Source organism: Haliotis asinina, chromosome 12, assembly GCF_037392515.1.
Source record: "Haliotis asinina isolate JCU_RB_2024 chromosome 12, JCU_Hal_asi_v2, whole genome shotgun sequence".
Classification (NCBI taxonomy): domain Eukaryota; kingdom Metazoa; phylum Mollusca; class Gastropoda; order Lepetellida; family Haliotidae; genus Haliotis; species Haliotis asinina.
This window is the reverse complement of record NC_090291.1, coordinates 21,705,029-21,730,411: the sequence shown is the minus strand read 5'-3', so window position 1 is coordinate 21,730,411 and position 25,383 is coordinate 21,705,029. Positions and strand designations below refer to the sequence as shown.

The 25,383-nt window shown below is 40.7% G+C and overlaps 1 protein-coding gene and 1 long non-coding RNA gene across 3 annotated transcripts in view; one reads left to right on the top strand and one right to left on the bottom strand.

The window, feature by feature from the left end:
- LOC137259016 (puratrophin-1-like) overlaps positions 1-24,706 on the bottom strand; it is a 166,810-nt gene extending 142,104 nt beyond the window's left edge. For both annotated transcript variants that reach the window (XM_067796717.1, XM_067796718.1), the window contains exon 1: positions 24,190-24,706. In XM_067796717.1, coding sequence (XP_067652818.1) covers positions 24,190-24,297 — 108 coding nt within the window. In that variant the 5' untranslated portion in view covers positions 24,298-24,706. The remainder of the gene's footprint in view (positions 1-24,189) is intronic.
- LOC137259018 (uncharacterized) lies at positions 9,970-11,060 on the top strand. Its single transcript, XR_010954687.1, has 3 exons — positions 9,970-10,075; positions 10,501-10,633; positions 10,987-11,060. It is a non-coding gene; the product is annotated as an uncharacterized lncRNA (long non-coding RNA).
- Positions 24,707-25,383: the final 677 nt, after the last annotated feature.

Below are 25,383 nucleotides of genomic sequence, written 5' to 3'. Positions count from 1 at the left end.
TCCCCACATGAAGTACCACTTCAAACGAAGAATTTCCAGAAGGAATTTATCTGTTTACGTAACGAGTGCCAACGCTTTGACTCTCTAATGTCGAGACATAAACACCAAGATTGGATTCATTAATACAAAAAACTAGTCACTATTAAGAATACATGCATACAAAGAATGAACTAGAATTAATTAACTTCATTTTCTCGAAAACAATTATAAAACAAAGCACAACACAACCAACAACAAAATAACAAAACACCCATATTCGGTCACTCAAAGAGATTTGCTTGTTAAGTGATAAAATACATATTGTTTCCGAGCTCATACTTATATTATATGGACAGTTACATGCATATTTGTAAAAATCAGCCTAGAAAGTACAAAAAAAACCCATATTACATATTTTGATTTATTCCGTATGGTGTAATTTGACCATTTGTTTTAAGCTTTACACAGACTGATTTGACGATCATAGTGTGAACCCAGTCTTAATGTGCTCAACAAGGTGCAGGGTTGTATGAGGGCTGTGCTAAGTGGGATGTCACGGTTGTAATAATTAAGTATTTCCCTCGTTAGACGCGGAAAACATGCGTACTCCTCACACCTGACACGTCTAAGCAATCACGATAAAATACTCGACTTGAACATTCGGACCAGATAGTTGGATAATTTCTGTCTACAGAATGTCTGATAAGCTTATCACATGTCAGTGATGATAAACCTAAGATCTAACACAGGCAGTGGGCGACTCACTAACACCAGTGTGAACATTTCTACAGCTGCAGGTAGCTGTAGATTTAGACTTGCACAAGTCTAGAAGGTAAATATTAATAGTTTCAATTTTAATTTCTAGACAACACAAAACTGTCAGCATATCTTCATTAATGGATTCAGCATTCAGTACAGACTTGGAGCAGGGCTACCTTAGAACAAACCCATTTAGGACTGGTGACTGTGGGACTGAGGTGGGGATGGGTTCATAACACTCACGCCATTCTCTTGTTCTAGTGGAACGCTAAGGAGGAATTGCAAACGCTCTGATTGTTGAGTCTCCTTGCAGAATTGCTTCCACAATGTAACAAAATATAAAACACGAAATCCCTTGCCACTGCACATGGAGAAATGTGAGACTATTCTGATGATATATGTAACATATATTATATTACAAATGTGAAAACATAAACACATTCACACAGTAACAGTGACTTAGGCAAAGATTGCACGTCATCACAATTGGTGTAAATGATGTAAACACTTTGTAACTGAACTGAGTGGGGCTTTGCGACAGAGCGGCGTTATTCCAGCCACGTAGGTACGAGTCCCGTGACCCAAAGCACAACCGTAAATTAACTTTGGGACGCCGAGTGATATATACATTAAGGAAAACACCAGCGAAATTCAGTTAGAAAGAACAAGCATATAACAAATCACATATTCAGACCTGTAACGCGAAAGGTACATTAAAAAAATGTGACCACAAGCTTGGTCATTTATACTAGTCATAAACACGTGGCAGAAATACACCACTCATATGCATAGTTGTCTGTAAGATTCTTTTCAGTCGGAAATTGTTAGGCAGAGAGTTTTGTTCGTGAGAGGTATGTTTTTCAGCACAACATCACTGGTGAACGTATCCTGTCTCACTCTCGCAACCAGTCACAAACACATGCACATGCAGGTCAATCATTCACCAGGAAAACCTATTGAAAAAATCAAACCAGGGAAAAGCACCGAGAATCAAGTTTGTCACTGATGAGTGAGATTTGAAATTAGTCTTAAGACGTCTACGTTTTCCAAGCTCTACTGATGTTTTCACATGCTGTGAGCCGAATAATAAACTCTGAGCAGAAGTCGCATTAAAGCATTTTGAAACATTCGCAGAGTGATTATCGTGTGCTCGATTGTCACTGAAAATTGTGAAACACAAAAAGTGAAGGTTTAGGCATCTGGTTGTTCTCATGATAACCGAAGGCTGGCCGCTGGAAGGTGCGGAACAACACTCTTGGTGGCTTGTGACTAGTTTGTACTCATTCCTAACCTGTATGTACAGATGTGTAGATAAAGCAGGTGGCCGTCTTTCCACGGTCTCACTTGAATCAATGGATGGAACTAAGCATTTTGATATGATGCCAAAACATCACGCACAAAACATTTGTCACAAAACGAACGGTTGTTGGGTAAGTGGGATAACTGAAGCTGCAATTAAGTTAAGTTACTCTGGAGTCTGTAACCAGCTGGGACACTGCATGCTGGGAGTCCACGAGTGACAAGGTGACATCCCAGAGCTTACAGTAAATTATGAAGTCTTGAGGACCTGGTTATGAGAGCATATCATCCGGCCATGACATTCTTTTGTACATCAAAGTTGGCTGTCGAGTCCTAATACTACATTAGTGGCATGTACAGTCACATGTACAGTCACATGTACAGTCACACAACTGCGATTCACAAAACAAGAGAGTAAATCCTCTTGACGTCTGAGTCCAGGTCTTACGTTGACAGCAGTGCTGATGGAGGGGTCGTTCTTTATTTGAGGTTGTTTATAACTTCCGATCATAGTTATTGAGGCACAGAAACCTTTTCTGCAAGTACATCGCGAATGAATAACAATGCCACTTTAAAAAGTGGTCAAATGTAACACAATATGTTATCTTTGGGGTTACAGTTTCCCAGTCGGGTACAAATTCTAGTTGGAGTTTTGTTGATGTTAGATTGAGTGCCATCCAGAATTCAAAACCACACTCCTTGAGTTAGGCACCTAACATGGGTGTAAACTTCTGTTACGCAAAGAACGCGTTTGCTTACAACAATTTTATCCATCCATATTTTTTCATGCAGATTTACCAAAAGACATATGTTTTGTTATTATTTCGACCCTGATACTCAAACAAGGCTTTTCACAAGGCCATTGAGAGTGTCACATACTCCACAAAAATCGACTGACATCTTTGGCTTTCCTTCTTATTCACCGTGACTTCGAATTTGACGCTGATAGCGTCATGGACGAATTTGCTGGTCAAGTTGACAAACGACTAGCGTTAGTTTTGCCTTAATAGGCCATTACTGTCTTTTGAAGTCACTATGTTATTAGTTTGAACTTTCAAGTTTGTCAACATGTATTAAATAACTTTCACTTTGGAAACTTTGTATCTGTTTGGAGTTCAAGAATGATTCACACTTCAATATCATTTCAGTCTCTGCACATATTAATTCATGTTGTTTTTGAATTTCTATTGACAGTTTATCACTAAACGTACAATTTGAATATTGAGATAAATCAGGATATATTATGTCTTAGTATGTAAAATGTCAGGAAAAGCACCCAGAGCATCTTAAATTATCTACATAAATACCCAAAAGTATATATTGATTTCCGAAAAAAAATCGTATTAGATTATCCTAATTTGCTCTTGAAAATATCGCTAATTTACTTCGGGGGCATGCAGACCCCCGAATCAGGCTCGGGCGCTCTCGGTCAAGTCGAGTCAAGTATTTTAATCCGTATGTAGGCCACGGCCCATATACAACATGCATGCATTTGTTAAAAATATACTTCTAGTTACCATTTACATGGTACATACATAATATATAATAAAACGCGTGTTTTTTGTACAAATAGATTCTTACAATGTTGAACATAAGCATAATATACATACCTTTGTAAAGGTCTAGAATGGACAATTCTTTGGTTTGAATAGAAATCATTGCAGTTTGCCTTCTCTCATTTTATAAGCATGAAAGATATACTGACATAAATTTCTTGAGAATGTTTCATTATTTGTTGATAACAGGGAATTAAATTTATGTTAGTTTGGGATGTTTCCGACGTACACAATGCAAGTATTTTAATCTTAGGGAATTATATCCAGTACATATAAAAATATAGTAATACTCGTCTTCTACATCTAGATTACACAATGGACAACTGTGTCACCAACCTCAACATTAAACCATCTACCCTCATTATGCTTTAGCCTTAATAATCCACTTCGAAATCTCATCAAACATTTAGAAACCTTTTGTCCAAGATACGCGGTCAATATTTTTCTGGAACTAACAGACTTTTAAACTGTCGGTAAATACGGTATCATGAACTATGATTCAATGTACTACTCCATGATTGAAAGATCATAGTGACTGCAACGGTCTTGAATCTATTTACAAATAAAGCTGCATCGCCAACTGTTTGAGACATTCAGACTTAACGAAATCCACGTGAGAAAAGTATTTCTCTAATATCTGAAGCATATGTCTTGCATCCACAGTTATCGTAATACATTTGCACTTTGTACACTTTTAAAGGGGCACTGCCTTCAGGGACACTGCCTTCACTACCTTCATGAATATGAATAACCTTTAACCAATATTTCAAAGTTTTACACAATACGTTTCTAATGAGGGACTATCTTTCAAACTCACCATATATACAATGGCAGTAGGTGCTTGGGGGCTGACATTCAAGAAACGTTTGCAAGCTGTTAGATGAACTTTCTGTATTTCATACAATGTATGCATTCCCCAGATTTCTGCTCCATTCAGTAATATCAGCTTCGTGACTTAACTGTTGCTATTAGCATACAATTTCTTTGTCCATACTTACGGCCATGCCACAAAGTAAGCCATCTAACCCATTCATCAACCGCACCTTCCAACCAGGTCACATGTTGCATGAATGTTTTAATCTCTGGGACAATTTAATGATCACACTGGGTGTAATGTTTTAACGCGTAAGAAAAATTGTTAGTGAGCGTTACGTCAAATCTCAGCGGCCCAGAGCTTCTGACATTCCGATAAGTGCACTGTTTTGTTTCCTCTCAAAGATATAACAGACCTATTCGAAAAGTAAGTCATAACTACTTCTGAAGTGTTATTTCAGCAACATTTTGGCGTGAATATTTCAACATTTACGCGAGAATTGAGTATGTCGGACATAAATATTCATGACATCGCGATGCTGTTGGATGTCAATTCAAACGCAACAACTGCGAATATCTCCACTAATTTCAACGTAGTTGTTATAGTGTTTACTTCAGGACAGTCATTTCCAAATATTTCTAAAGACCAAAAACTATGTAGCCAGATGTAGTTATTATTGTTCAGTCTGCATTCTTAGTCTTTATCACTACCGCAGAGTACTTTGTTTTGTCAGCTTCCCTGTTCCTCTTTGTCACTCCCATTAATTACCGTATTTGACATTTATGGCCTTTATTGGTCATCCCCCTTGGCTGTGTCTGTCATCACACCAACTGTAGAAGGAAGTGCTATTGTTTCTCTATCTGTCCATTGTTGAATCTTTGCCTGTCTATTGTTGTTGAAAATTAAATATCTGTATGTATGCTCACATCTATACGTGAGACGTGACATGTGAGTGTGGAGTCCGGCATTCTTTGTAGGGACGAACGGGAGCAGGATTATGCCGCTCGCAGGAAAGGCCCTGGGGTTGAGCTGGAAGTCCGCTCACCTCATTCATGTATACTTGTTTGTCATGTCTTGTGAAACCAACTAAGGAAGTTTAAAGAACTAAACTATGCCTTCGTCTTCATCAACGTATTTATCATTTCGTCAAAGTATTGCATGTATGTAATCACGCGATGACATACTCCCCGTTGACAGTATGAAAACACCTTGTTGGTTGAAGTATTTACTGCTAAAAAACTTTTAGTTGGTGAAAAGGAGTTATAGCGATATCATCACATTAGTACTTCAGACAAGGTGCACGGACTGTTAATGACCTGAGGGGGAGTTTATCTATGAATAAGTCCGTTACTAGGAGACCTGTTCAGTATTCATTGCTTTCTATATGTGTTTCAGGTCTTCAATAATGAAAATGTTCAGGTGCTACTACTTCCCACAAGAATCATCATAATTCACAGGTGCCCCTTAGAACCTTTCTTCGTTAGAAGAAGACAAATATTATCTAATTCAACTTTGACCAGCAATAGAAGCATTCATTTTAAACAGAATAACCTTCACATTATTCCTCAAAACCCTATAAATAATGGCCATGTGATAAAATGTGAATTTACGCGTGATCAATGTAAAATAAATGTTTCTTCAACTTAACAGGAATCAGATCAAAACCAACTCACATGAAAGAAACCTGTCACGTGTCTAAGAGAACAGTCGTTTCTTAACACAGAACTGGACACGGCTGCTGCTCTATTGCCAAAATGTGTACATGAAGCCAAAAACCAGTTTTCAGATTCGCTATCATTCTTAAAGTTGTATGGCAAATGCTTGTTTCCATGTGACGACATTGCTTTCTTGTTGATTCTGATTGTAGTGAGATGGTTTGGTCAAGGAAATACCTGCAGCATGAGGTACTCCGAGACTATTAAATTCTGTTGGAAAACTGGCATAAGAATGTTCAAAGACAGATTACTTCTTCATGAGTCACCTTAAAAACAAGGACAACCAATTTCAAGTACAGTCGACGGAGGTTTCTACTCTCCAGAAAGAATGGTGTGAATTTTGCAATACCTTCAAGGAGTGGTCTTGAAGTAAATGAACAGGTGTGCAGGTGTCAAGCTGTCCGTACTCTATTCCACAGCAACTGTCAAAAATAAATGACCCAAAAACTTGTATGTGATATCTTTCTGGGTTATGAGAGAGGCCATGGTGAAAAAGTCCATTTTTAACTTTAACTGCTTACAACAGTTTCACACATAAACTATTTTTCTTCACGTACTGTGATAATATGGGACTGTCTATTACTCTCGTCAGTGAACGTTCAAGGTCACATCCAACGTAAAAGCACAACTTTGCAGATTCTGATACCGTTCGGTATACACTTACCGACACAAATCATCAAAAATGCAAATTCAATCTATAAAGTTTAAAAAAAAAACGCGATGAAAAAAAAAAAGATTCACCAATTTTCCCCAGCGCTGGGGGAAAGGTGGTTTCAACAGCGATTCTGCGCTGCGATCATAATGAGTGAAGTGAGTAGTTTCGCGGAATTTGAAACAGTATTCATGCACTCATGAGTATGAGGTCGTGAGCAGTAGCCTAATCTTGGGTGTGAACACAAACAAGTAAACTATCTACTCGTTACATAAAACCATGTTGATTGTGATAAGCAGACTCTGTCATAGAGAAAACTCAGTGTCTGGTTTATTGACAATAATATGTCTGCCTGTCTGTCTTCTAATGACAATATGCACTGCACAACTTCAATCACTAACCACATGTAATTGAAAATAACACCTCTCGGGCTTATATGCCGTAAAAAAGAGCCGGTTAAGCGTATCGGCAAATGAACCAGTGGCCAGTGACAAGGCGTCGTTACACATGAGTGAACACCCAGCGGTTCTGACTGGGTTCGGTATTTCGGCCGCTTCGTTTCGTGGGAGGTAGTCCCAAATACAATGTAAGCACTTTTGATTTGCGATTATACGCTTATAATATGTGTATTCGTTTTTCTTAATCAACAGTGCATATTATATTTCGTGAACAAGTGATGACTGTGTTTTAATTGTGTTTGATTGTTTGCATGTTACCTTTAACTGACAAGTTGAATAGTTGAAACGTTCCAGTGATTTACTGTGGTCCATACGTCTTTTGTGTTTCTTCTTATTGTGGGGTTTCTGGCACTCATAGCGGCAGTTGGCACATTTCAGTATTAAATCAAAATTTCTCTTTCGTCTTGAGAACTGTTTGCTAATTTTATCACCCACGGTTTTCTTACAAGGGGTGGATACATACTCCCCAAAACGTCGAACACTAACACCCCGTACACCATATTACACCCTGGTGTTGTGTCATGGTTATACGATCTGGATCATTTACCTCTTTCATTTGTTATCATCTATAATCGAAGTTTCTACATAATCTGCCCGAGGGTATTACACAAAATTAATAGTGTTTGTTCATCGACAAAATTATTTAGAAATTTATTTACGCCAAATATTTGCCATGATTTCCTTAGGGTCGACACATAAGCGATAGTCAGATATGCTTAGCTGAAATAACACTTCAGAAGTAGTTATGAATTATATTTGGATTAGGTCTGTTATGTGTTTGAGAGACAATAAAGCAGTGCACTTACCGGAATGTCAGAAGCTCTGGGACGCTGTGATTTGACGTAACGCTAACTAACAATTTTTCTTACGCGTTAAAAATTACGTTTGAAGGATTGGTTAAATGTCACGATACACAGCAAGGTAGCCACAGATGACAAAAGTTCAAATTCCTTGACTTTTCCCTGACCTAATTGATTTTTCACTGATCAAAATTTGAAGAAAATAAATTTCTACCATGACTTAAGTAAATTCAAAGTCATTCAGAGGTATATATTCGCGTTACATACCTATGATTTCCAACACAGTAAGTATTGTTTTAGACACATGGACTTGTATCGCTTAGAAACAGCGCTCGAAAGACATATATGTGTATAGACCCTACCCAAGTACTATATAAAAGGAAAGGGATGTAACGAAGAAACCACCCCCTGTTCGATCAAAGTTACATATCACCGCGTAAAATATTTTTAAGGCAACGTCGAGGCCAACGGATCGAACGCCAGATGATTGCCCTACAAAACCAGCCATAAATGGTCACAATCGGATCATTATTTCAAAAGTTACACGCCACGAATCATCGAAAACAGCTACCTCCGCAATTTCACGCCAAAATCATGGATCACCAAATACGGCGAAAACTCACCTATTAAATTAGTTTATTAATTCCAGACAGCATCAGCGCTGGGCTGGATTCGATCGGCTGCTGCATTCCGTGGGTCGGAACATCATTGCAACATCTACGTGTCATTTTCCCGACAGTAAGCAAACATTTTCACCAAAATCGCAGGCAAACCTACTCACTTGTCGGCCATAAGTGTCCTTGACATTCAATGAACTGAGCAGCACCGCGCAAACAGATTCGGGCCATCCGATTGGTGGGAAATAAAATATAAAGCGGCAGTGGTTTTAGATCTTAATAACACGGTTATGGTGGAATGGAGATAAACGTACTGAGGTATATAACAACATTATACAGGTCTACGCTACGCATTCGGTTTTAAATTAAATTCAGAGCTTTTATACTTTTATACTTTTATTATATACCTCTGATTTTCCAGCACAGTATGATTATCTCCTAATTTCGGGCTGCGACCTCACCTTCAGTCGACCTTTCCACACATTATAATAAAGACATTTTAATTTAATTTAATCAGGGGTGCAACACGGTATTTGACCACTTCATCCGTATTCCACCCATGTAATTACTATCCTAAGTTTACATGGGTGAGTGAGTGAGTTTAGTTTTACGCCGCACTCAGCAATATTCCAGCTATATGGCGGCGGTCTGTAAATAATTGAGTCAGCGAGCCTGACCAATCGATCCTGTTAGTCGCCTCTTATGGAAATGAAGAAAGTCTAAGGGCTCAATTTCATTATGTTATTTTGTTTTTCACTATGAACGTTTTTTCAGTAAAATATGTTCATTTCAGAGACTAGCTGTTAGTCTACCCCTGTCAGATCTTGTATCACACAGGCCAACATTACCCCTTGCCTGTCCTCGAACAGACCCTGATCACACAGATCACCATTACACCTTGCCTGTCCTCGAACAGATCCTGGATCACACAGATCACCATTGTACCCTGCCTGTTCGCGAACAGATCCTGGATCACATAGATCACCATTACACCTTGCCTGTACTCGATCAGATCCTGGGCCACACAGTTCACCATTACCTGTTGCCTGTCCTCCAAATAGATTCTATGCGTGGTTGATGTCGAGAGTAGCTTAAGCTATCTTATAAACACAGCAAAAATATGAATTATTTCTACTGAGAGGAGATAACAAGTTTTGCTGTTTCATAGGACAGTGTGAAGACTATGTATTTTTTGTTTTGAGTTTAAGTCACATTCTGCTCATCGATATTAACTCTAGGTCAGATCGTGATCATGAAGTTGACCTGGGAGTATATCTCTGGAATTCAAGTATGTTCTGAGAAAAGGATTGGTCTTTGCAGCTATAAATACGTCTGAAGACAGCTTGCTGCACACTGTTACCTGCTGACAATATGAGAGCAGTTCTATTCCTCGTATTTGCTTCAGTGATGCTCCTGGCAGCTGTTGGTGAGTACTCAGTGTTTGATACAACCAGTGATACAACCTTCCTACAGCCAACTGCTCTGCTCAGTGACATCGGTGTTCGGTAAACAATACAAGCCTTTATTTAAATGACCAATTAGTTCATTAGGATATGTTAGTCGCATTGTGTAAGGTCAATCTTGACTCGATCATTTGTTGCACTAGAGATACATGATGTTCACCAAATCAAAGCAGGCGAGGTACAGGCTCAGATAGATCATTCGGTAGAACTGTGTGTTTGAGACTACCAAGGTAGTTTCCTGTCATGACGACTCGCGCTCCAGGTCCCAGGTCCGACACGGACCCTTTGTACAAGGTATTTATCACTCGTCAGATACAGAAAGTCTGACTTGTGTTGTCACGCAGAACTATATCATATAAGGACCCTTCATCATGTACTAACGTTCCAGATGCCCAAAGTTGTGGACAATTCGACCGCTGTCTGCGGGACCGGATCTGTGACATCGAGTGCCCCAGATGTAACGGCAAGACTGAATGTCATCACCAGGGATCATTTATCGGACACTGCGTTTGTGCTGACAAGTAAAATTGATATAAAATTTAAAATCTGCTAACGTTAACGACACCATGCTGTTGCATACACCACGGTAAACATTATAGTGGAAATCTCAAGATAGATGACTACATGACTAATTTATAGCTACACACTAATATACATCTAATCCTTTCCGTTGTCACGTGTTTATCGCGTCAAAAGAATGGGGTTGCATTGTATCATTAGAACATGTGGGTCTCATATCGCACACAGACGGGTTTCATGTCATGCAGAGAAGTTAAGTGTCTCCATTCACAGACTTGATATTTGTGTGGGAGTTATACATGTGGACTTAATCAAGTCTGCTGGTTATTTACTTTAATGTTCTCGTCTTTCTCAGCTGAACATCGAACACACTGGAAGCCAGGGACCAAGAAAGTTCGTTTTGGGAATAAAAGAAACTTCCACATGTAATATGTATTGCGTATTTATTTAGATGTAGTGTAAGCCGGAGACTTTCAATGTTACGTGTTCTGGCGGCCTTGTTAGATTTAGCTCAGTGTCCACTCTTGGCAAAGTCTTGATTTGAATATTTGCTGTTCAATGCCACATTCGGCAAAAATCGAACTACCTGACAACGGTCTGTAAATTGTCTGGACCTGACAATCTACTGATTGACATCATTTGCATCAGTCGTGTGACTGGATGTTGCTTTCAACGTCATCTCCAAATGGAGACGATGTCTCGTCAGTTAAATCCCTAACAAACAAAGCAACATGAGGGCGTTGTTAACACATTATGGCCTAAATCGCCAACAATGAGAGATTGTTTCAGTCTGACCTACAGTCCCTGGATTTATAAACTGACGGGAGACGCCGTGAGTGGGACACTAATGATCAGACATACACTACAAAAGTACACAACCTCATAAAGCATCGTCCTGTGACGCTACCCCTACCTCAACACTTTGAAAATCAGTGGTATTTAAGAAATCCTCAACCCTGTCCTCGGTTAACAGTGTCGATGACAGTAAGTTAAAGTGTTGCGAGATATTTGTAGTATAGGGTTAAGAATCGTAATATTACGATCATCACTTTAAATGATTTATTCCTCTTGATTAAACGTGATTCTTTTTGATCACTGATACGGATCATACAATGTGAAATGAATTATGACGAGAGTTTAGAATCAAAGTTTCGTCTAGAGAATAAAATGTGTTGCCTTCAGTCACTATAGTCTCAGAACGATCAGATAAAACATGCACTCGTTATCGGTCAGATAGACCATGCACTTTGGGCCACAAAACCAACCATATGCATTTGCCTGAACATTTACAGTTGTATGTTATAGATAAGCTAACACGAAAACACGTGAGCGTAGCTGCCGATGACATGTATCCAAGTCGTGCATAGGTACACAATACAACGACAACTTGCCTACACGACCTTAACTTTGCTGCCAATATCTACGTCATTACCTGTAATTGGTGACGAGCAGGTTCTGTTCAGGATACTAGTCTGTTTCCAGTGAAAACGCACCAATGAGACTTTAAACATAATAGTAAATCGAATAAAATGAAATTAATATTGCAAATCCTCATAATTTTGCCTTGTCGATTCAACATTTAAATTTAACAAACGATCACAGTTTGAAATCGTGCGAGTGACAGAACTCCCATTGCAAATAATTAGTACTCATGCACTCACATGAGGTAAAATCACACGAATTAATGTCCTACCGTTGTCTCGTTTGGGAACGTATGTAACAATCTTTCAATTATCAAGAAAAAAGTACTTTCGAATCAGACCCAATCAAAAGCTGTGGTAGTTATATGAACTGGTCGTTTATCGTAAAAATAATTCGAGACATAACACACCCAGCAGTTACCGAGGACACAGAGAATTAAACATACTGGTGTAGTTCAGTCGGTTTATGTGTTTGTTGTTTTGAGAGGTCCTGTTCCGAGCACCAGCTGGTCTGCTAATGACATATACAACAGCACAATCGAGCAATGAGACACGACTAATGGAACCTGCAGGATGAAACTGTACATATATAGTATTGCTACACAGACAGATGCATGAGTCATAATGAATAGCTTACGTGTACATGTTACAACCGTGCAACAATCTGCTGGACATGGTATCAATACGAATCATCGTAATGTTGGTCAAAGTGTTGGTCAAAGTGTTGGTCCGCGACTAATTCAGTGAGATTTGTTTATAGCTTTGGCCCCTTACCACCTTTCAAACACAAAATGGTGTGCAGGTGGATGTACGTTCCTTGTGAAGGGATGCAACAATATATTTCACACTTACATAAGAGGAAGCATGAAATGCCTACACAACACTTACATGTTTGCTGCTTGTTGCGGTGGAACTGGTCACTCATCAAGTAGATGTGGACGGGAATGACGACTGTATTTGTCCTACAGTTACACTATTCGATTGGAGATAACGTGGTAGCCTAATGGTTAATGCGTTCGCTCGTCCTGGGTTCGAACCCTCATGGATTCAATGTGTGAAGCCTATTTCTGGTGTCCCCGTGATATTGCAGGAATATTGCTGGAAACGGCGTAAAAACATACTCACTCTCTCACTATTTCATTGACGTGTTTCCAAGTGCTGCACCTAGAGGAAACGTACATGACGTCTTGACCCGAAACAAATAATGATTTGACAGCCTCAAGATATACTATTTGTCTAAGATGTCTAATTGGACAAAGCTGGTTACGACATACCGGGATGCACAGGCAACACGGCATCGCCATATAACCGATGGCTTCATTACATAAACACGCGATGCACGCTGAAGTTAATTCGTCCTGACAAACTGCATGGTTTCAACACATTATATTTGTTACCGGAAAAAGGAAGGCACTTAGCCCTTAGTGATCACTTCCATGTGAAAACAATGTCAACCCGCATGTCATACACACCAGTTAATGAATCTGGATGCCCATATCTCCCAGTCATCGCTGAAATGAGGAACTTCCCATTTCACTTCAAGTGTATCACATTCACAACCAAACAATATCGTGAGTGTTACCGAATTGGTCAGTCGTGATTCTCGACGCTCAGTGACTATCTCGACATAGTCAAGGTATGCAACTTTCTTGTTTTGCTGGAAAGGCGTCAGTAACGATGTAGAAATATCAATGGAAGCTAGCACTCCAGAATATTGTTACAGCATCCCAGCTCACCAATTTCAAGTCATTACCTACCACAGACAAGTAAACATCCATTAACTGTGTCAGTGGTATTTGTAGTCGTCGATGTACCTCATTAAATCACATTCGTTACATCGGCGCCTTGTTGGTGTATGAACAAGCGTAACTGAATCCTGGCACGAAATTAGTTTTGAAGACTATTGTGAAGTGTGAAACCTTAGGCGCTGAAAACTGGAAAATATTTGAGAAACGCATGAATTTTCCTGTGTTCCTTTATTTGTTCTCTCAGTATAGTTTCAACGCCCATGTACATACCCCAAATGTTCATAGTTAAAAAATAATATAATGAAATGGAGCCCTGAGACTTTCTTCATTTTCGAAGCTAAGGAAAGCTAGACTTGCCACATTTTCTAGACTTGCATGGGCTTTCTTGAGTATATATACTTCAGGGTCTGTACGACCGACTAACCCAAATGTCTGTCTGTATACTTACACTGCCGTATCAAATTGTTATACCGCGAACGTTTTGTAGTTCTCCTATCACTGTACATAGGTCTGATGGATGACAGTCTCCAATAGTTCCATCGGGAATGACATGGTTATAACAAACATGTCACATCGTAAATACAAATGTATGCATGAGGTGAGACTCAAATAAAATATTTGTCTGTCTGCATTAGATTGCATGCTTTAAGACATAGCGTCAAATAAATGTGTAATGCATCACACATGTATGAAAGAACAAGGCAGTAGGAAAGCTTCGTAATAATTCACTACTGTACAAAACGATATATCTTTATGTTAGGAATACTGGTGACGTCATGGCTTGTGAAGCACTTCACTAAACTAGGTAGGTCCTCATCCCCCTGGTCTACATGTGTGACGAAATCTGCTCGTGCAAACAAACAAGTCGTTGTCGGTCAGCTTTGTTACGAGTGAGATTCATCTACGTTCATTAGACACAGAGAAAACCTATAACTATACAGCTATAACTAATATCCGGATTGCATCCAGAGCCTGCCAAGCCGTGCAGTAAGATGGAGGAACAAGTAGGGTGATACGACCCTGTATCCGTCTCGGTAAACCGAGAACAATATTAGGTATGAAATATGTAGGACAGTCATGAACATGACTGTCCGCCGGTAGGACTTGATTTTCAAGTATGGATGAGTGGACGGGACGAAGAGCGGATAAATATGCCCGCTGTCAAATTTCCAGGAAATTGCAGACTTCTTAATATTCACATACAGACATTCATCAGTGTACTTGTCGTGGTATTGAGCGTGGATCTCCTGATAACACGAACCCCTGGAGAGTCATTTTGACGAACAGTAAGATGAGCGGCAGTGTCTTTGATGCATTAATGCACACCCTTGTACCGCTGCAGGTGAATATGGTAAATCCTGTAGCCCGTTGTGATCCACTGGAGATTTGCTCAGCACAGAAATCCTTAAGGTATTTTCGTCTTGATAGAATGTATAAAATGATCACCCATGATATTGCTCGCCACTGTTTTAACTGACAACGACATGTTCTTTGACCACGTTTCCCATTATCAATACAGATTTCATCCCCGCTTGGGGTCCAGTTAGAATGGGTCAGAAAATGTGCTAATCGCTCTGACCGATCTACACTTCGGCAGGTTTGGTATCGTAAAATTGTACTCTGACGGACGGAAATTGTTCACGGTATCAACCATTGGTTTCCTTGACCTCGACTCGAACATGTCCAGGACGTACAGACGTAGCTGACTGTGACATACATTAACAACTAAAACATCATAAACTGTCTGATTTGACAAGTGCCTTCCAAATGTACAGGTATGAGATGCCCTAGACTTGCACAGACTGGGGTCCTTAGTGTACTGTCTGCATATTTATACTTTCCTCTTCGAGGGATAGAACTAGACATCCATGGGTTCAGCCTTCAGTGCAGCCTTCGAGCAAGGCTAGGGCTGCCCTTGAAGGTGGCTATTCTGAGAGAGGCATATGTATCTCTGTTCAATATTAACAATCTACTTTGATATGAAGATCAGGCAATATTCTCCACCCTACTGGCATGTCACGTCAGAAGGGCCAGTAGATACCTTTCTCTGCCAGAGTGGTAAGTGGAACTGGAGGATGACTGCAAATGTTCTTTGTCACGATAGCCCGACGTTACCATAATCTTCCCATTATAGGTTAAGTGGTTACGTTGACATTGTATTGTTCTCTAGTACGTGCACATGCCACAGACCTGTAACAATGTCAACGGTTCGTGAGACGCCACCTCAGGTACATGATGAGTGAGCAAGGTTGTGGCAGTGTTTCATTCACCAGTATAGAACAATATGTTATGTTGATGAAGAAAGAAAGCCCAATATTACACATGCAGAAGAAGCATATTCGAGATACCCATGGAACATCCTGGCACGACAAAGGAACACATATGGAACTATAAAATGCGACGTTACCTTTTCCTTTTCTTTCTTTGCTTTTTTTATTTTTTGTTTGTCGTTGTGGTGTCAACCATTGGTTTACTAGCCTAATGTGGGGCGGTGGGGTTGCCTTGTGATTAAAGCGTTCTTTCGTCACGCCGAAGACCCGGGTTCGACTTCCCTTCCCACATTGGTACAATATGTGAAGCCAATTTCTGGAGTCCACCGACGTGAAGTTTATCTGATTCCCTGTAACTGACATGTGTAGTACTACAAGGCTCGGTACTAGGCCCTGGGCTTTCTTTCACCATGTACATAAAACCCCTTGCCAGCGCTGTTCAAGATCATGATATTCTCCACCACCCATTCGCAGATGACCCACAACTGATGAAGATGTTGAAGCCTGATGCCATGGGTGTCACCTCTGCTGCAGAGAGTTTTTCGGAGTGCTTTGATGACGTCAAGGATTGAATGTCCAATAACCAGCTGAAATAAAACGCCTCTAAAACTGAAAGTTTTCTGATTGGATCCAAAGCAAAACCTAACCATGCATACTTGAATTCTGTCACGTTTGGACAGTGCACCATTCCTTTTTCAGATTCCGTCAGAGATCTTGGGGTGATCATAGATCCAGAGCTTGCCATCTTGTCAAAACGTCATATTTTGCATCTCAGGAACCTCGGAGCATATGAAAATATCTGACAATAGACTCCACCAAAATTCTTGTTCTTTCCGTCGTCATCTCGAGACTAAACTATCGTAATAGAGTCCTCACTGGTGTTAAGGACTCTGTGCTTTATAAACGTTATCCAACGAGTGCAGAACACCGCCGCCAGAATCAACTCAATAAGTCAGAAACGAGACCATAAAACATCAGTTCTAAGGGATTTACACTGGCTTCCAGTCCCTGACTGAATCACCTACAACTGTCTCAACAACCAAGCTCCTTCCTATCCCTCGGACTTCCTCAACCACCTTTTTGTCCCTAACCGTTCTGCGCGGTCTGAATCAAATCAGCTCCTCGGTGTGCTTATATAGTCAGAACAACAAGGTATGGTCAACGTTCATTTGCCTTTGCGCCGCTTCATGTTGGAACTGTCTTCCTAAGATGATCTGTTTTGTTGTCATATATCAGGAACGTCATCTTATGCAGCAGAAGAAGTGGGACACCCAATTGGTTATAAATAAATTACATGCAATAAAGCCGTATATCGGTTATACTTACTTGGGTTGTCAGTCCAGATTAGAAGAGGTCATTATACGACGATGTCGCATTGGCCATACAAGATATACTCATGAATATTTATTGAAAGGTGAAGATCCTCCGTTTTGTATCCCTTGTGATGAAAGAATCACAGTCAAGCATGCCGTGTGTTGAATATTCCATCACAAGGGATAAGTATTTTAACTGACGAACTTTGATAGTCCTCATTTAATTATTTCATTTTCAGAATGAGATTTGCTAACGGATTTGTAAATAGATAAATATTTTATTGTTTGAATTAGTAACTCAGATTGTTAGTGGCTGTATCCTCGAGCGGGGTTAAAGTACTGTAAAATTATTGTCCTCCTGAGAGGGTACGTATAAGTCCCAAAACATTCACAGTAAATTTCAACTTTCCACTGCTCTTAATCGTAGCATATGTGTATTTTTAATTTTTGGCTAGATGTGTCTAAATTGCTAACAGCTGAGGGGATGATGTAAATCCAACTAGGGTCCATGCAGGTAGCAAATGTACTGTAAGTCCCCATGGTCCCTGTTATGGTGATCTACCTTCAGTTGTTGGCATTCTATAGCCCATTTATATATTGTATTGTCCTCTATAGATTTAATTACTAGTCTTAAATGGATATCTGTGATATATACTAGTGGTTCTACTGTTCTCCGGCAACAGGGTTTTAGTTTCTTATATTCATTCTATAATTCTTCTCATTATTACTTGTTCTCGTCACGATATGACTGCAATATTGCCGATGTGACGATAAATATTGACTCACTCACTCACTCACTAACTCAGATCTAGATCTGTTCTCGAGGACTCTATCAACTTTCAAAATATGCCTTAAAACCCATCTTTTCAGACAGGCCTTTCTTCCCTGAATCTTCTTTCAACATGCATTTCACACAAGGCGGGATACAATGGACTGTTATGTTATGTTTTATTGCTGAGATATTGTTAAAACCGGCGTCAAACTAAACACACTTACTCATGCACTTGGCTAATGTATTTTTAAGCTGCAATGGTAAACTTTGAATGTTGCTGTATTAAACATCCACTGTTAAGTCACTGAGAGCTGTACAATGTGAATGTATGGTACGACTTGACCAGGTACTGAGACACTCTAATTAAGGAAGGCACGCTTGCCATGGTACAGTGGAGACATCGACGCCTTATATTAGGAAGAGATACGCCCTATAGTTACCTTGTGACGAATGTATCTGCCTCGAGGTATGTAACTTGGGCGGTTTGCCCTCTGGCCAGTGACATTTGACCAGCATGTGCACAGCCTGACGGGCTAGACAGACAGAATGTTTAGTGTGGGTACAGAGATCCGCGGACACATCATGGGTGTGTGGGGAGACAGCAGCTCGCCAAGGTACACAAACAGTGAAACAGAGAGATGAGTTATCCCGATGTCCAGGCACAAACCAATGCTGGGACGTTGTATCAGCAAACCAGGAAAGATCATGACACAATGTATTATACTATATAATACGTATAATGATATGTGTCAGGGAAAGATCGTATCGCGAGGGATGTGCACGTGGTGGGTCTGTGTGGTGTGTGAGTGTGGATGGGATGCATTCACTATACTTGGTTCAAGAAGATTCCTAACACGCCACAATGGTTTGGTGCTTCCAAACTCATTTAACATTATATCTAACATTTAGCGCTTGAATCTCCTCTATTAATTACCTCAGTTAAGTGAATACGGGTAAAACAGTCACATGAAGAGCCACAGATTTTGACTTGCATTTTTATACCTGGAAACATTATTTCCTGGGCGGACTTAAAGCCAGTAATTACAAAGTATTAAGTCTAGATTCACCGGTCTTACATCACCAGTAAAAGATTTCTTGTACTGTTCCTCTACCGGATCAAACTCGTTTAGCATACATGCATATCCAGTGACCGTACCAACTCAGCTAATGGATGTTTTGAGAATACATCATCACATGGATTGCATTCAAGGCAAAGCTGTTCGTTCAGGTATCCCCCTTGACAGGTGACTGGAGTATGACATGAAAATTTCAGGGTTACAATTTTCCGTCAGTAGTGTGTGTTTTGACCCTGAAAACCCCGAGCATGCGCAGATGCAAGAAAATTATCAGTAAAAATGGTCTGCAGTGATTTATCGACCTGCCAGAAAAACGTCAAGATTCATAATGACGCCCCACGCACGTGTAGGAGGCTCCCACGTTGTGCACGTGCTTCCAAAGCATTGTGTGTGCGTGTGGTGATAACGTGAAATGATGCTGCATACACAAGATGAATGTCATTCTAACGTTCCTCAATGGATTTTCTTTCTACCAGACTTCAAAGTCCAGGTCCCCAACTTTTTTTTTGAAAGTATCTATATAACGAGTGAGTGAGTTTGGTTTTACGCCGCTTTTAGCAATATTCGAGCAACATCACGGCGGGGGACACCAGAATGGGTTTCATGCATTGTACCCATATTGGGAATCGAACCAGGGTCCCCGGCGTGACGGACGAAGGCTTAACCACAAGGCTATCCACCACCAATCATATACCGGAGAAACATAGTTAAGGATATATGTAAATTTTGAAATTATGAATAATGATCTATCCATTCATTGACACACTGATAAAATATCAATCACAAAAATGAGAATATCCCTAACTTATTTTGTCCAGTATATATAATGATGTTAGTGAGTAAGTGAATAACGTTCAAACCGTATCAGTAGTTTTGCAGCTATTCACGGCAGTAACGATGCATGAATCCAAATCACACTTAAACCAACACCCACACACCCGTCTGGGACTCCGGGGATAACTCGCCGTATCTGGGACATGTATAGAAATACCAGTTTAAATATGGGGACCAAATCCACATTATCACCACAGAAGCAGAATTACATCCAGCAAGTGGGCATGTGTTCAAGTGTTTGACTATTTACATGCCGTGATTATAAATGTGGAATGAGCTGTGTGCGGCGTCAAACACCTTTCACTCACATGGTTTTATATTATGCAATCGAGAGAGGTATCACGTAGTTTAGTTCAAACATGTGGCGACAGGTTCCCTCTCAGCAATCTCAGTTGGTCCACAGTGGGTGGGACTTACTGGTGAACGATAGAGGCGACTATTCACCCCACCAACATTCAGACTGTCCCTGGTGCCGTGAGCCTTCAGTGACAATGATGCCTACAGTATCAAAATTATACTACTGAATGAAATAAAGGAATTAACAATCACAAAGCTTTAGGCGAATAGCCCTGAAGGCCGAGGAGACAATTTAGTCTACCCTGACACCGACTAAACATGGAAATGAACGACCATGACAACAACGTGGAGGTACAACCAGAAACATGCTTGTGTGTTCCTGGAAGGATCCTGAAAACACGCCAACTGTTATTTGACAACACGATGCGCAGTCACTGTCTCAGGTCAACCTAGACAAACCACCCCCTCATAGCATATAATGTCGTCCTTTTCCAAATGTTCTATGCAGAAAATATTTCAACAGCAACATGGATCCGCCTCTCTTGAAGTTTTGTTTACTATGGGATACTGTTGGTTTCATCTCCGTACAAGGACATATAGTTATTGTCAGCCTATAATTTTCACAGTTTTTCATGACCGCAAACACTCAGCTTAAAAGACTGACAAATGTAAAGCAAAAGAGGTGACATGACATTTGGGTCTTTGGGGAGAAGTTGGTCCACTCCGTAACATTATACCACCATGAACTACAGGATTCCATTAACAAGGCAATTTAAATAAACTAACTGTCCAACTACAGGAGAGAATGTTCCGATTCACTCGGAAGTTTGATTCAATACACTCAACTGTCGCATTTAGACTGGTGGCGACTATCAGGACAAGAGAGCGCCCACTCAAACAGAAAACATGCTAAACCTGTTCCGTATTGATACACAACCTTGCATAACACCTATCTGTGTATATGCCCGCATTCCAGCAACAACGTCTGTACAGACTGGAGATGAATAATATACGTGACGAAGGCTCGAACACATTTTATTAAAATGTCACATTAAAATGATAATCCACATGAGTGATTTGAGGATGGTTTTAATATTTGATAAATGATAACGTTATCATGATACGTAGATTGTTCCAGACGGATAACTTTCATTTTTCTTCTCATCATTTATGGATGTACACGTGGTTGGGTAAGCCCGCACAGCTTCTGCTTCAAGTGAACAACACTTGTAAGAACAGTATACGCTGTATATATAAATCACCCTGTCTTACTCCTGTAATGTCCTCAATGATAGACCAATGGATCAACTCCATCTCATTATTAGTCAAGTCAAAGTAAGTGGAAGTCTTTTCCAGAGACAACAATTCTTTTCAGTTATAAAAACTAGAAATTATTATTTAAACTAATCATTAGATTGACTTATGGACTATTAAGAAAGTCCATCAAAAAACGACGGACACAACTTATTGAGTGAAACAGACCCCCAACTAGGTAATGATGAAGTAAGTTATAAACACTGTTGTCAGGGTAAGCGTCTGGAGTTGCTAGTTGTTAAAAACAGTCAGCTGACGTTCAGTACTCACTGTGCAGCTTGCAAAGTGAAGTAAACAAAGTTAAGCGATCAGGATGTTTCCAACATGGATATACTTGATGGGCTCTTTGCACAATTTAGAATTTACCTGCTTGCATTTTTGGAAAACCATATTTACATTTTTGGAAAACCATATTTAACGATCGTGATATCCTGATGAATATTCCATGTTCTTTGATATCTATTCACTATATGTGATGGAAAACCTGAAACATTTTACCAAGCATAACTAAACAATACACACCAAATGATGTAATTTGATGTTCAGTTCAAAAAGGCGGTGGAGTAGCATAATGGTGAAAGCGTCCGCTCACCACGCTGACGACTCGGGTTCGATTCTCCACAGGACGGTCAGTGTGTGAAGCCCATTTCTGGTGTCTCCCATAGTGATATTGCTGGAGTATTGTTTAAAGCGGCGTAAAACCATACTCACTCCGTGTGCATGTGCGTGCGCGTGCGCGCATCCCGGGATACAACCGGAGAGCCGACCCTACAATAGTACTGAACCAGTACCACTGGCAGATGTGCAGCAGAGGTGACGCTATTCAGAGAATGCGCGACTTCAACAAATCTCCGAGTCATCACATTGCTGGATTGCCAATGCACAAAACCTGTGCCCTGGGAGTGTTATACTGTAGCATGCACATGTTGTCTGCAGCTTGTAACACCGATATGTTACATTCTGCATACAAACCCCGGCATCTAGGTATGCATGATGGGTAGGCGGTCGTACATTTTGTCGCAGTGACAATCACCGAGGTCGTCCGGAATACCGGGTGTCCGCACAATGAGGGTGCGAACTAACAGAGATTCACAGGTTATGTTACTATAATATCCACATGGTATGTGGATCAACGGGTAAAATATCCATGTTTTATTCAGCTACCTGTATTTAAACAATATATGAAAATCATGAAGCGATCAATACCACGCAGCTATTGCTAACAGACAATACTGTTCATGTACACCAGGGGCAGAGGGGTAGCCTACTGGTTAAAGCGTTGGCTCGTTACGCCGAAGATCCGAGTTCCATTCCCTACATGTTTACAATGTGTGAAACCCATAACAGTGGCATATGCACCGCAACAGTCGCTCCAAGACCGGCGCAGATTAATCGCACTTTTAGAAATTACCCATTCCCTGCTAATTTCCGGTGACATTAACCATAGATCTCTCAATAGGCGGACATGAGATATGACAATCTGTTTGATCAGAAACGGCTCCCGACCAGACATAATAGCGATTACCACTTGATACTAAGTAAAGTCATTCAACAGAATTGAGTTTTATTACACTATGCGTAGGCTCCCAAAGTAAACCACATTCCAAGTATTGCACCACTGGAGTTGTTGATACTTCACATGCTGAACTAGTTAAATACAACATGTGTTTCTCGACCGTTAAGTGCGTTCTTTGAAAAATGCCAGAAAACAAAAGAACAGTGCATACGCTTACGTATAATCTTTGAACAATATCGGTAAAGTGGTTTTCTGCTGAGATACTGTTAACAGGGGAGAAACTGCGGGAACTCCAGGTCAAGACAAGCTGTTTTTCAGTCACAGTGTACACATCGAGAACGCTTTAGGTACATGTGTATGCGTATTAGGAGAAAAGGCACTTTTTATTGTTCAGAAGAGGGGGAATACACTGAGGCCAGTTTCTTGTGTTGTCGTTTGGAACCTCTAAATTATGATTGATTCGGTTCGTGCACAGAGCAGTCAACCAGTTCAGCACACTAGCTGCAGACTACAGTTGGGAGAACACACATCATTACCGGTCAATATTCTCTCAAACATAGACTTTGGGAACAGTTTTGGTCAATAAAACGTATTCTCGTATATGTAGCTGACACAGCGCTGTGGCCAACCTGTGCGTCATACCTGTTTTAGTTTAGAACGCGGATGTTGTTGGAAAATAAACCTTCTTTCCCACGGGCGTCTTTGGCAGACGTAGAAACAGTTTGAGGTTTCCAAGTTGCCGCAACATGCCACAAATCCAGTTGTTCTCATAACGAATTAGCAAAGCAAGCATATAATTGACTACATACCATTCGACGTCTGGGTGTATAGGAAAAGAGTGTCTGCGCTGTCAGTAGGAGCTGATTGCATGTCTTATTGATTGATATGTGTGTGCATGTGTGCGTGCGTGCGTGCGTGCGCGCGCACGCGCGCACGCCTCTCTCTCTCTCTCTCTGTGTGTGTGTGTGTGTATTTGTGTGTCGTAATGGCCACCTACCTTGGAATGAGTGAAGTAGCCGAGCACAGTGTTAGCAAGGCCCTGGGAGATAGAACGAATGAAGTTCTCCACCCCTCCCAGGCCCATCCTCTCTACCCACATCGACATCGTCCCGGGGGGTCCCTTTGCTCGCTGTCACAAAACCTGAAGGTATCCCGTTAATCCATCGAAAACACGTCTAATATAAGCCATGCTTGTCATATCTGTGTGTTACCAAGTGATATAAATAGAAGTGTGTTCGTTCTGTTCTCCTCCAAACATGAGTATTCCCGACCCAGAACTGTACTTGATCCTGGGCGTGTTTCTACTATTGACGCTACACTGCTAAACTATGCAAAACAATGTCACTGTACTGTTAATCCGAATGATCGAGCAAATCTGACAACGGCTCCTCTGCACCAGGTCCGTGTCCCTCAACACAACACTCTCAAGACCGGACTGAACTGTAAACTTTCATCCTATCGTCACTACATCTATTACTCCCTTCCTTCTTTACAAGCTGAACACTTCAGTGAAACTCCGAAAACCCGCTTCTGGTCGCTGCATATCGTCTGCTCGTGTGTCAGTCTACTTCTTTAGTCCACAACACACTCGATAACCGAGAAGTCTCGAAATACCCCTTGAGGCAGAATGATCGTCTGCTGCTCAGTGTGTCGTCTGCTCGTGCTGGCGTACCTTGACTGCCGTCTCACCCGCAGTGTGTTCACCTCTCTGAACTGCTGCTCAGTGAATTCAGTGAGGGGTGATTTGTTTTACTACTATCAGTCTCACGTCATCGCTAGCACGTTTATCGCGAGACGTACATGTCGATGCTCAGGGTGGGGTGGTTCCACCTCTCGAAAAGGATCTGGATGACAGCGCACATTTTATGTTAAGTGAAGCGTTGCAAATGGAATAAAACCTTTCAAAACTATCATCTTCACTCTTCCCCCTTTCCCGCGGCCAGCACTGACATAACGAGCTCGCCCTGCAGTACGATCGATTATCTGTCTGTCACGTGACACTCCTTCGTCTGACTCCTGGCAACATATGGCCGATACAAAAGTATGTGATGTTATAAATATTCATTTGTATGCAGTAGTGACAGTTACATGTTCTTCTTTCGTGGATACAACAAGAGTAGGAAAACACACTACTGTAATTCTCAAGTGTCAACTGCCGAAAAATGCACATTGTTCTTTTGCCCCCGCCTTA